The 13,244-nt window shown below is 53.3% G+C and overlaps 1 protein-coding gene and 1 long non-coding RNA gene across 8 annotated transcripts in view; one reads left to right on the top strand and one right to left on the bottom strand.

Annotated features, from left to right (window-relative positions):
* MTHFS (methenyltetrahydrofolate synthetase) overlaps positions 1–7,914 on the bottom strand; it is a 34,591-nt gene extending 26,677 nt beyond the window's left edge. Inside the window, exons 1-3 of one of the 6 annotated variants that reach the window (XM_044230421.1) lie at positions 7,728–7,914; positions 2,620–2,881; positions 796–966 (exon numbers count right to left, since the gene is read on the bottom strand). In XM_044230421.1, coding sequence (XP_044086356.1) covers positions 842–966; positions 2,620–2,881; positions 7,728–7,847 — 507 coding nt within the window. In that variant the 5' untranslated portion in view covers positions 7,848–7,914 and the 3' untranslated portion in view covers positions 796–841. Of the gene's footprint in view, positions 1–795; positions 967–2,619; positions 2,882–6,403; positions 6,689–7,079; positions 7,153–7,474; positions 7,554–7,727 lie in introns of those variants that run through there. The other 5 variants (XM_044230422.1, XM_044230420.1, XM_044230423.1 and 2 more) reach the window with 5 other exon arrangements.
* A 67-nt stretch (positions 7,915–7,981) lies between these two features.
* LOC122894277 lies at positions 7,982–12,398 on the top strand. Of its 2 annotated transcripts, none has more exons than XR_006381760.1 (3): positions 7,982–8,044; positions 8,728–8,827; positions 8,944–12,398. It is a non-coding gene; the product is annotated as an uncharacterized LOC122894277 (long non-coding RNA). The 2 variants fall into 2 exon arrangements; XR_006381761.1 differs by having other exon boundaries at positions 8,728–8,838.
* Positions 12,399–13,244: the final 846 nt, after the last annotated feature.

The following is a 13,244-nucleotide window of genomic DNA, read 5'->3' as shown; positions in this document are numbered from 1 at the left end:
TCGTCCCAGACACCGTGAAGCAAGATTCACAGCTCGGCCCCAAAGCGGCCTCACGCTATGCCGCTGATGCCGAGGAAACCCACGCACCTGCTCAAACATTTCTACCAACAGCGGCAAAGAGCCTCACCCCTCAGACTGCAGGGGCACGAAGCCAGATCGCAGCCCCTCTACCTTTACAACCCAGAGCACAAGCGTCCACCGAGAAGAACACACGGGGAAGCAACCGGTCCCGTAACTACATTGTGGATAAGCGCGGCGGAGGAGGGCAGGACACGAACCGCCTCCCGGGGGGGGGGTATGTCTTTCTGCTCCGGGCCAAGCCCTGAACCTCCATGTTCTCAGCGCTCTCCCGTTTCCTGTGGTACCTGCATCCGACAGGCACTGCCGGCTGGGATACTTTTCCGTTCACGTACGTCTCCCCAGTTAGAGGGTGACCCCCTGGAACCCAGGACCTCATCCTTCCACACCTAACAGTGTCTAACACGATGAAGATCCTCCGGAAATGTCCCTTGGAAATTCTCAAAATGTAACGCCCTTGGCTAGCAACGAACGGACAGTCTGACGAGGAAGTCTGTCTTCCTCGCTCACAGTTAAGAGCAGTTACTACCTGGGATGCCCCGGTGGCTCCGTCAGGAAAGCCTCTGCCTTTGGCTCCGGTCGTGACCTCCTGGGATCGAGTCCCGTGTCGGGCTCTGCGCTGAGCGCGGAGCTGTTCGAGATTCTCTCTCGCTCTCTCCTCCCCCTCCACCCCACCGCCACGCTGTGCACTTGTGTTCTCTCTTTCAAATTAAAAAAAAAAAAAAAAAGTTGACTATTTACCAAATAGCTCTTCTGTGCCAAGTCATGGGCTCAAAACCACACGTAAATGATTTACTCGTTGACTTGGACTGAGTTCATCGTAACGGGAAATGCAACTAGATTGACAGGGAAGATCACGTCTCCTCCTAACTCTTCCCACTGCCGAACCTGAACAGAAACAGAACAACGGCGTACAGGTTCAGGGTGGGACTCCACCGAGAGAGAGGGCGCTCCAGAGTGGGCCAAGGGCTGGGCCCCGGGCAGACCCGGCAAAGGGCGTTTCAGCAGGGACACCTCCACGAGACGGTGTGGGCACGGGAGGGGCGGCCACCATGGAGTCAGACAGCGCCGGACGTCCGGGGTCCCCCGTGAGCGCGCGCACGGCAGCCACTGCACTCGGTCCAAGCGACGTCCTAGCCTCAGCTCCGAGCCTGGCTCATTACCACCCCCTTATTGTCTCCTTGTGCTCAGTGCCTGCGGCCTCTCCCCGCGCAGACACATGGCCGTCCCGCGATGTCGGGGTTCCAAGCAGACGGCAGGGCTGGGTGATAGAGGGGGAGCTAAGGTTGCCAAGCAGATGACACCCCCACCCCGATAAGCCCTGACTCAGTGCCCTCCCATCCCATCCTGTTGCTTTGGTGGGTCGCGGTGTTGGCCGGAAGGGAGCAGAACTAGGGAGGCGACCGCACAACGCTGCCCTGCGGGTCCTTGCAGCCGTGTAAGTCTTAGTCAAACACACACTTTCAAGAGGGTCTGAGCCAGCGTCTGACAAGCTAGTATTCCCGGCTTGTTTTGCTTTCAGCTCTCCAACTTTTTGTTAGCCATTAAATCTCCCATGTGGCTGCTGGCGAGGGGAGAGCATGTGCAAAGGTCCAGTGGTAAGGAAAGCCGGCAGGGCTGGGAGACAGACTCAGAGTGGCCAGAACCTGGGTTACACAGAGCGGGGCTGGAAACAGGTGAAAACGGATGGACGCGCAGTGCCAAGTTGGGAAGAGCCTCATAAGAAGGGGTCGTGCCCCACCCCCACCGCCCCGGGACAGCAGGAGGTCGCTGAGATGCTTGAAACAGGGCGGAGAAGCGATCAGATGTGTGTCTCGGAAATCTCGTCTCATATACTGTGTGGACAGGAGACCGACAAGGAGGAGCGGTACAAGAAGGGACAGGAGCAGCCACGAGGAGCCTGTGTGGACAGCACTGGCAGCTCAGACTGCCGTCCCAAGGAGCGGACATCCTCAACAAACACTCAGCAAGGACACCAGGAGGACTTGGCCACAGACCGCATGAGGGACGTGAGAGAGGGAGGAGGCACGGGGGAGTCAAGGACGATCCTGAGACTCCTGGCACGGCCGGGCACGGGGCTGACGGCACCAGGCACTAAGAGGGACACGCGATGGGCCAAGGGGACAGGAGTCAGCCTGGAGCAGCCTGAAGCCAGGTGACATCCAAGAGGAGATGTCGTCCAGAAGGCAACTGGTTGGTCTGAAGTTGCATCAGAAAAGCCCATTAGCATTAATGTTAATGTGCTCATTAATATACAGAACATAAGGGAGGACATGGGAAGTGATGACATTCTCCGGGGGAAATGTCCAGTCTGACCCCGGGTAAGGGCCAGAGTGGGTACACAGGCACCCGTACCCAGATGCCTTACTCTCAGCTTACCAGGGGAATCTCGCCCTAAGTCGTGTGATCAGGGCATCTCAGAAAGGAAGTGCCACACCGTCCGTCCCCATAGGGAAAGCGGCCCCTACGACCCGCATATCACCATGAGGTCACCGTCTGCCAGCACCCTGGGATGCCGGTTCCAATACCGCAAGCACTCACCTGTCGACAAGGCTTCCTCCCGAACCTCGTCTTCTCTGGGCTGATGAATGTTCCAGGACGTTTTGGGAAGCGTGGAGATTTCCTCGGGCGAGGCCAACCTTACCATGTCCATGTGATTGCTCTGGAACTGGTACCGCGGGATGAAGCAGGTTTTGCCTCGCCGGAAGATGTCCTTGATGATCTCCTCTGTCTCGATCTCGTCTGGCATGCTCAGGAAGATGGAAATTCTTTTGGACTTTTGATACTGACTGTGGGCCATCACCTAAATGGGAAACGGCAGTCACAATGATTCCCCAAGGTGACACTTCCGAACACCAGTGGCTACCCCTTTGCGGTTTTTACCCTTTCTCCCTTCTCCCTCCTCCTTCTCCAGCTTCTTGAAATACAAGTCACCAACGGAGAGCAGAGCTGCCAAGGGGGCCGGGCGGGCCTGCGTCCTAAAGCCCAGGGCTTGGTTCTGAGCCCAGCGATGACCTCTCTGACCCCTTGCCATCTTTCTCACACGCCTGCTCCAGCAGGAGTGACAACTCGTTAAAAAGTCACCATCGCCTTACAGAATCCCAAGCCTGCTGTCCAGCTACCTTCAGTCCGGCCACCTCTGGTCACCCCGCACACCGCCCTGAGCGCCCCCGCCTGGCTTCCCCTCTGCACCTCGGCTCCACGAGCTTCCTCACTCCCTGGATCGTCAGGCTCGCAGCCCCTTAAATTCTGCCCGTTTTAGCCAACTCAGGTGCTCGCTTCCCCTGACTTCAGCAGAACATTTACAACATTTAAGAGTGCGCGGAACACAGGGGCACCTGAGTGGCTCCGTGGGTTAAGCCTCTGCCTTCAGCTCAGGTCAGGATCTCAGGGTCCTGGGATCGAGTCCCGCATCGGGCTCTCTGCTCAGCAGGGAGCCTGCTTTCCCTCTCTCTCTCTCTCTCTCTGCCTGGCTCTCTACCTACTTGTGATCTCTGTCTGTCAAGTAAATAAATAAAAAATCTTTAAAAAAAAAAAAAAAGAGTGCGCGGAACACTTGCTCATGTATTATCAGGCTGATCACTAACTGTCTCACGAGTCCCAATGGCAGTATTGTGACCAGGCGGTAAGCTCCCGGGAGCAGGGGACAAGCCTGTCCTTCTTCAGCTCTGACGACCTCTGTCCCCACCTCCTACAACTCTCCTGTCCAGAGGTTAAAGAGTTTGCGGAGATGGGAGGAGGGGCTACTGGAGAGGTGCAGACCTTCTAGAGACAAGCACCAGGTTTTGAGAAGCCCCAGGTGGGGACACGCCCTCGTGCTCAGTGTCCTCGGGCCTCAGAGCAGTCAATCTCTGAACTGCCCCAGACCCGCAAGGCGGCTCTCAGCGCCCCTTCCTTTCCTGTTCCTCTGAGCTAAGAAGGCAGATACAGCAACCCTGGCCGATCAACAGGTCTGGCAGAAAGAGACCGACACGGAGAGCCAGGTCAGTCTGGAAAGGAGCACAAGCGTTCAGCAGGCGGAGCGCACCAGACTGCGGCCGGGGAAGCGGCTCCATCCTCCCGAGAAGTCCCATCGCTGCCTCGAGGCCTGATAAAAGGCGAAATGAAAAGAAATGCGACCCCCAGACCCTGGGAAGACCTGCGGCTCCTGGCTCCCAGGTGCTTTCTGAGAAAGTTACGTGTCTGTCCTGTCTGTTCTCTTTAAAGAGAATATGAAGCAGCAAGAGCTGAATAAGCAGAAACAGAAATCAGTTAAAATTCAGTGCGAGACCGTGCATATGCATTTATCTTCCTTGTTCCTGACATCTCATTTATGTGACAATAAAGAAGCACAAAAAGAGAAAACCACGATGGCACCGAGAACAGGAGAACAGACACTTGACTAATTTCTGTGAGACGGAGAGGAGATGGGGCGGTATTTCCAGACCAGCAGCAGCAGACACAACACGCAGACGACGTGGCTGGGGGGCTGGCAGAACCCCTCCCCCCAGAGCGACTGCAAAAGGCAAAGGAGATCCCGGGAGCTGTCATACCTTCATTCATAAACACAAGTCCACAATGAAGGTTCAGCAAACATCCTAGAACGTCAAAACACAAAAGAAAAGGAATAAAAGGGGGAAGGGTGATCAGTGGGAAACTGAAATAATTGAGAGAATGGGGAAATTTTTAAATTCTAATTAGTTTTCTCAGACAAATTCAAGATAGTTGCATCTATAAGGTAACAACATGCTATGGAAAAAAAGCAATCCGAAAATTGAGAAATGATCATTGAAAATTAAAATTAAGAATGCCAAAATTTTAAAGTTTAGGAGAAAGCCTTAAAGTAGGAGAAAAAGACAAAGAAATGGGGAAAGTAAAAAAAAAAGAAAGAAAGACAGACAGACTCTTAAAAGACACAGAAAGCCTGTAGGATTTTCACTAGCTGATTCATAGGAATTGCAGAAAGGCACAAAGGAAAAGAAGTAATCAAAGATATAACAGATAAAGATACCAGTCTTCACACTGAACGGAGGTCATGGGTGCTAAGGAGAACAAGGAATATATTTTTAAACTTGAAATTCAAACAGCAGTGAAATATGAGGGTAAAGACTTTTTCTAATATATAAAGTCTTAAAAACCTTACCCCCATAGATATTTCTAAGAACAAAAAAATTCCTTGGTAATATACTCTATCTAGTAAGATGGAGAGAAAGAAATCCAACCAAGAAGACACTGGGTTCGGGCAGCCCAACAGAGAAGCAGGGTGGGAGGAAGTCCAGGCTGTGCACTGCGCACAGCAGAGGGAGCAGGGGCCTGGAGTGCTCTCAGGAAGAAAACTGATTTATTTAAATAGACAAAATGAAAAAGAATCTACTGGTAAGATAAAGGCATATTCTGGTTTTGCCAAAAAGGAAAAATAAAAGTGATCAGAAACTCCTTGAAAACCACAGAGCTACATTAGAAACGTAGACTCCAAACAGGACCAGACTAAAGCCTGTCACGATTTTGAGCCATTTTAGAGCGTAACGAAAGACAGTTCTCAGCAGTCACACTGGAAACATTCTCTGGCTAGCCACACACATCTAGCGACACAGAATCATACATCCTTTTCTGATAACCATACAACTTGGTTCTACAATGAATACTATCTATGTAATCAATACACTGTAAATACTATTCCCTGAAACTCCAAATTTGGAAATCAGCCACTGAAAATGCTCCATAGACCCATTCTAATTATAAAACAATACAAATATTATAAAACTTGACAATTTAAGAATGATGATATAAGGGTCAGAAACTGGCAGATGGAACAGAAGACAGGTATAGGGCACTAATGTCCTTATTTAGTTGAGGAGTCAAGATATGACACAAAGTTGAATTTCTTCACCATACATTGCTTTTCTGATAAATTTCTAAATTATAAAAAAAGGTGCTGTGTCATGAAGAATAAATGTGCGTTGTAAAATACGTTATTGAGAGAATGGCATCACTTAACACCTTTGTTGACTGTGCACTATGGCAAAATAGCGTTCTAATCCCAGCACCTGGATGTCTGCAGCCATGACCCCCTGGTTGGTCATGAAACCAACAGCAGGTTACAAGCAGCTTTTTAAATAAAACAGAACATACTGAAGTTTACTGTATATAGTAAGAACTGTGAAACCCTGGGCTGCGAAACATTTCTTCGGTATGTGTATCTGGAGGGGGGACTATGTACCGAGCACGGAGGGTCCTGGGTCTGCTTTTCAACGTTTCTCTCTACTCTGATGCCAGCTCTGACCTGTCCCCCTGTTCTGTCACTGGTTCTGCTTCTGCACAGCTACTACTTCCACACGGAACTTACGAACTCTCATCTTCCGCAGACAGAGAAACAGCTCATCTTCGTCGTCCCGGCGCCTTTCCCAAGTCTGCCCCAGGCCTTGTGCGCCTCCTGCCTAGGGAGGTCAAACCCCCATTCTGCTCTCCTCTCCGGGACCCTCTGAGCTCCACCGCACCTGTTGCCAGGCTGCGCGGCTGCTCAACTGCGCAGACTCCCGTTTCCCAAAATGCCCGCATAGGCTTCTCCTCAAGGCTCCCTGGAAAGCGCGCGCAGGGCGCCCGACTGGCTCAGTCCGGGAAGCACCTGACTCCTGATCTCCGGGTTGTGAACTCAAGTCCCACTTTGGGTGTGGAGCTCAATTAAAAACAAAGTCTTTAAAAAAAAAAATGTGGGGCGTCGGGTGGTCAGTGGGTTAAGCCCCTGCCTTCGGCTCAGGTCATGATCTCAGGGTCCTGGGATCGAGCCCCGCATCGGGCTCTGTGGTCAGTGGGGACCTGCTTCCCCCTCTGCCTGCCTCTCTGCCTGCCGGTGATCTCTGTCTGTCAAATGAATAAATAAAACGTTTAAAAGTAAGTAAATAAAATAAAACGGGTCGGAGCCGGGTTAGACGCGGACCGCGGCGCTGCGGAGGCCGCGGCCCCTCCACCTGCGCCAGACGGTCCCCGCGCCGCCCACGCCCGCCCTCACCGACAGAACCCATCGGCCTCGGCGCCCGGCGCGCCTCCCTGGGGTGCTCCTCGCTCGGGGCTCAGCACCCGGGTGACCCGCGCTCCCTGTTCCTGCGGGCGCCGGCGGCAGCTCGTGGAGGGACCCCGGGGAAGTCCGCGCCGCTGGGCAGAGCTGGGGGGCCGCAGCCCCGCCCCCGGCCCCGCCCCGGCCCCGCCCCCCGCGGGCTCCCCTCCCGGCGGCGCGCGAGCGCACAGGTGCACGCGCGCGCATGGCACCCCCCGGGCCGGCCGCGCGCTTCTCCGCCCGCGTCCCCGAGGCGACTGGACTCTGCGCCGCGCGTCCGCGCTGCCCGGGACTCGGGGGCCCCTCGGGGCTCAGGGCCCGCGCTCAGCGCGCCGGAGCTTCCTGGCCCCACCCCGCTCTCACCTCGGCCGGCCTCCACCCTCCTCAGCCCTCCTCAGCCCGGGACCCCCTCGCCGCACACTCCCCCGGCGGAAGGACGTGCGCGCCCCCGAACCGCCCGCGGAGAAACGTGCGCGCGCCCGGAGGGTCCTCTCGCGCCTGCGGAGGGACGTGCGCGCGCCGGCCAGCTGCGCCTGCGCAGGCCGTCGACCCAGAGCGGCCCGGCCGTCCGGCGAGCGTGGCAGTCGCTGCGGCGGTCGCCCTCGCGGTCTCGTACCTCCTGGGCCAGGAGGCGGGACTGGCGCAGCCGCTCCTCGGCGCTCATCGCCCGCAGACGCTGCTTCAGCTCGGCCCGCAGGCTCCGCTTGGCGCTGCTCACAGCCGCCGCCGCCGCCATCTCCCGGGCGCCCCGTGTTCGTCCCCGCTTCCGGGTCGCGGGCGCCCGCCCCCAGCACGCCTCCCGCCGGGGACTCCGCGCGGCCAGGGCAGGGTCTGAGGTCGGCCGGGGCCGGGGGGAGGGGCCGGGGGAGGGGCGGCCCCAGAGAAGGGAAAGGGTCCGGGCCCAGTGAGGCCCCCGGGGGAGGAGGGTCCGAGGTGGGCGGGGGACCCCCCAGTGGGTGGGTCCGGGGGAGGGTCCGGGGGAGGGGTGGCTCCGGGGGAGGGGGAGGTCCGGGCCCAGTGAGGCCCCGGGAGGCGGGGGTCCGAGGTGGGCGGGGGACCCCCCCCAGTGGGTGGATCCGGGGAAGGGTCTGGGGGAGGGTCCGGAGGAGGGGCAGCCCCGGGGGAGGGGGAGGGTCCGGGCCCTGTGAGGCCCCGGGGGAGGGTCCGAGGTGGGCAGGGGAACCCCCCCAGGGGGCGGCTCCGGGGGAGGGGCGGCTCCGGGGGAGGGGGAGGGTCCGGGCCCAGTGAGGCCCCGGGGGAGGGCCCGAAGTGGGCGGGAGACCCAGGGAGAGAGTTAGGCCTCAGGGCCGCCCCTGGGAGGGTCTGGGCTCCGTGCCTCCCCAGGGAAGAGGGAGGGTCGGTGGAGGGGGGCTGTGTCCTGCGGGGGGCAGAGAGCGACGGACCGCCTGTGGCCCGTCCTGGGTTCGGGGAGGGGGCGCGGCCGGCCCCGGCGCTGGCCTAGGTTGCTGTGAGTGAGCCTTGGGGCCTGACCGCTGCGCAGGGGCCGGCGAAGAGAAGTACACAGGGTGCCCAGACCTGCGGGTTAAAGGGTTGATTATTGTTCGGTTTTTTTTTTTTTGGCAAAAACACTTTCCTCTCTTTTTCTTTCCCAACAGGTGGGAAGGAGCCGGTTTGTAACTGAGCGACAGGACAGACCCAGACCGTTGAAGCAGCGGGTGCCTTTTGTGCTCACTCCTGGAGAATTCAGGACTCGGAGTAAGTGCCCAGTGCGTGACAGGGTCAAGGTCCAGCGTGTGCTGGCGGTTGGGTGCTGGGCCCTGGGGCCTCCGGAGCAATGAGCAGATGGAGACCCCGAGTTTCCTCGTCTGCAGGTGTTTACCTGGACTGGGAGGAAGGAAGGCTAATCCCAGGGACTCGGTTGGGGAAAGGCTCGTCCACTCTCGATTGACCCCTCCTCGCGCGTTGACAGCAGTGATCCCATGGAAAGGTGAGGGGGTTCGTCATTTAGTAGATGAGGAGCCTGAACTGTACAATAATTAGAAGTTGAGAAAATTTAGTGAGTTTTAAGGTAATCAGGTTTACCGTTTACTGAAGTTCCTGTGGGAAAACAAGCATTCAAGCATAGCCAGCGAAACAAGATGAAAAGCCGCCCGGAACCGGCCCTTCCAGACCTGAAACATCCGGTAAAACCCACGTAACTGCAACAGTTGGGGATTGCCACCCAGTTGAACAATGGAATAGAGCAGAAGCTCAGAAATAGACCTGAAGCCATACGGCAGCGTGGTATATGACAAAGACGGCATCTCAGATCACGGGGCCGGCACCATCTGTGGTCCTAGGAGAGCTGGACAGCCATGGCTTTAAAGGTAAAATTATGTCCATATCTCTCACCATCTATAAGAAAAAATTCCAAATGGATGAAGGATGTCGTGTACAACCTAAGACTGTGGGAGAGAGGGCGCTTCCCCCACAACGGCAGTGTGGGAAGGGCGGTGAGAGAGAAGACTGGTAAGTTCGACTGCTGACGAGTGTCTTGTAACTTTGCACGGCACATGCACAAAAGACCACTGACAAACGGGAGGAGATACGCGCAGCATAAACCGCAGACAGAGGGTTAATTTCTTTTAATGAAGAACTCTTTAAACGTTGGGTTCCAAGGCAGTTAGGCCAGAAAAATAATAACGGGCAACCAGCCTGGAAAGAAAGAAGTAAAACTTCTCTGCAGACGGCATGACCATGTGTACAGGGAATCCGGAGGAACCCATCAGAAAGCTGTGAGGACTAGTACACTGGGGCTCGGCGAGGTCGCAGGATAGGAGACCGGCCTCCCAGCCTGGCGCGGTTTGCATGGGATGCGTTGCTGGTTCTTCTGGTCCTGCAGCAGCTCCTGGCCTTTGGATTCAAATTAGGACCACGGCTCTGGAGATGTTGCTGTCTCCAACATCACATGCGCCCGTCCTTTGTAAGTGTGGAACCAGCCCTACTGGTTCCTTCGAGCTACACACACAGGTGACCCTCAGATAACATGGGCATTCGGAGCACTGACCCCTACACAGTCACCTCTCCAAAAACTTAACTACTAATACCCCACCAGTGAGGGAAGCCTTGCAGACCACATGCACAGTTGATGAACACCTAGTTTGTGTATGTGTTGCAGACTGTGCTGACGATACAGTGAGTCAGGGAAGGGACTGTTGTAAGTCATGAGAGAAAATACATTTATAGTACTGGACCGTATCAGAGAAAAATCTTATGTGTAAGTGAGCCCATGCAGTTCCTGCCTTTGTTGGTTATTGATCAACTATATACTTATATATAAAACAGGAGATAAAGTAAGTAGGAGATTTATATGTCTATCTCATATGTTATTAAATGCATATAATAATAGGTGTATATAACAAGACGTAAGTTATACACAAAAAGACTATATGTTCTGATTGATTCCCTTTCTCTAGAGAAGCCCAATACAGATTTTTGTAATAATCCAGAGGGTCTCAAATTTGAAAAATAATTCCATTTGCAATAGCATAAAAAAAATACTTAGAAATAAGTTTAACAGGTGTTAGAGTTCTGGAAACTACATGGCATTGTTGAGAGAAAGGAGGCCTATATAAACTGAAGGACATCCCACATTCATGGGTTGGAAGACTTACTATTACGATAGCATTGCTCCCTAAACTGATCTGTAGAGTCAACGCAATACCTGTCAAATTTGGCTTTATTGCAGAAATCGACAAACTTATTATAAAATTGTCATGGTAAAACAAGATACCCAGAATAAGCAAAACAGTCTTGAGAAAAGAGAACAAAGTTGGAAAACTCACAGAACTGAACTCGAGAAGTTAATAGAAAGCCACAGTAATCCAGGCAGTGTAGTCCTGGTATAAGGAAGAGAAGGATAGGTAAATGGCGTAGAATCAAGAGCCCAGAAATAAACATTCACATTCACGGTCACTTGATTTTCCTGAGAAAGAGAGCCAAGATGATTCTATTGGGAAAGAATGGTTTTCTCCAACAAACAGTGATGGGACGTGGAGAACAAGGAAGTGGGATCCTTACCTCACACCATATTCACAGTTTAACTCAAAGTAGATCAAAGGCCTAAAGGTAAGCGCTCAAACCAAACCCTATGAGGAAAACGTAGGCGCATATGTTCATTACCGTGGACTAGGTAGTGGCTCCTTAGTTAGAGCACCAGACACAAGCAACAAAAGAAAAATAATCCGACTTCATCAAAATTAAGCATGTTCGTACGTTAAAGGACATCATCGCATATACGAGGGAATTAAATCCGGAGTATGTAAAGAGCCCTTACAACTGAGCAGTAAGAGAAGGTAATCTAAACCGGCCAGAGACTTCAGTACAAACAAGTCTCCGCCTAAGATGGCTACCAAGGACGGAGTAAGATAGCAGCATCCTTCGTCCTTAGAGAACTGCAAACCCAAACCACAAAGGGACGCTGTGCACGCACGCGGGCGCGCGCACTCACACACACACACACACACACACACACACACACACGGCTGTAATCAGAAGCACAGAGAGTGTCGGTGAGGGTGTAAAGACGAGATCCCTCCTGCTCCTGGGAACCTGGGACGCTACAGCGGGCATGGCCCAGTGACAGAGGCCACATACTGCATGGTCCCATTTGAATGAAATACCCAGGACAGGCAAATCCACATAGACAGCAGGTGAGGGAGTGGTCGCCCAGGACTGAGGCGGGAGTACGGGGCTTCTGTTTGGGGTGATGAGAATGTTCTAAAGTTACACAGAGAGGCTAGTTGCGAAGCACTGTGCGTAAACTAAAAACTGCTGACTTGTGCATTTTAAAAGGGTGACTTTAATGTCCATTACATCGCCATGAAATAAAGAACAGCAGAAAAGAAAATCTACAAATATCCGCTCATTTCTGAAAGAAAAAAATGCAATAAACATAAACTGGAAACAAACGATGGGTCCCCATAGGGCATGGGTGAGGGTTAGCGTGGGGCAGCGGTAAGGGAGTAGCCGAGTGACGGGGACAACGACATTTCTTCGAGGACACTGGTCTGGGTAGCTCTGATCCTCAGAACCATGCCAACGTCTGCCTGCACACGTGCACACGTCCGCACAGCCAGGAGCAGGGCCAGTGGGATGAGACGGACGTGCACTGTGATGGTTGACATACCACAAACGGAGGAGGAGGAAAGAACTGACTTAGGTAACTGCTGGAAGCAGCATTCTGACCGTCCCCTGTAAGAGTGGGGGCCGAGGCAGCTGTACCCTGACAGCGCACTCCAGTTGAGACGTTCATTTCTCATCAGGTAATAAATCAGTAATTGTGAAACTACTTTATCTGTGTTCCAGAACTGAGCAAATAAGGAACTGCGTCATAGATAATGAGAGCGCCAGTGTCTCCCCATCAGGAAAAACAAGTACAAATAAGGAAGGAGTAAAGGTTGGAATGAGCCCTGTTACGTTGCCTTGGAATGGGAAGTGTTGGTATAAATTTGTGATTTTCAATAGATACACAAATGGACAGAGAAATAGAGATGTACATTTGATGCACGGACTTAGGTTTTCTAGTTCTGTACGTGAGAGCACACAGAAGCAGCGACCCTCCAGAGCAATGAAATCTAGCGTCCAGGTCTTGGTTTCCGAGTGTCGTTCTCCAACAAGGAGTAGGGCTTCCAGCGTTGAGGCAGGAGCAAGATGGGCCTGGAACAGCTCATGGCGCCACAAGGTAAGGAAGTGATCCCAGCAGAAGGGAGCACATCAGAAGGGAGCCGGGACCCAAACTGGAGTTCCCAGAAGCTTAAGCTGGGACAATTTGAGCGACAAAATAATAATTTTACTCTATAACCCATGAAATAAAATAAATATCCATGGTCCATAGTGATTGATAAATAGATAATGATAAATAAAAAAAATAACAAGTAGACATAGCTCCTTGTCCTATAATTCCAGTTAATAAATGTCGAAGGAATGGTGGAAATCGAGAATCACCATCAGGCAGAATTGGCACTTACAACCAATCAGTGCCAGCAAGAACCGTTGATAGGGGCTAAAATCAGCAGGCAAAAGAAAAAGAAACAAAAAGATCATTTTTGTGGTCTCGAAGTATCTCCCCATAAGATACTTACTGGATGTTAACATGGGATAAGACACATGTGCCCCCTAATACGGCCCACTG

The sequence above is a fragment of the Neovison vison genome, chromosome 13, assembly GCF_020171115.1.
Source record: "Neovison vison isolate M4711 chromosome 13, ASM_NN_V1, whole genome shotgun sequence".
Classification (NCBI taxonomy): Eukaryota; Metazoa; Chordata; class Mammalia; order Carnivora; family Mustelidae; genus Neogale; species Neogale vison.
Note: the sequence above shows the minus strand (reverse complement) of the source record. Positions and strands in the feature narration are given on the sequence as shown.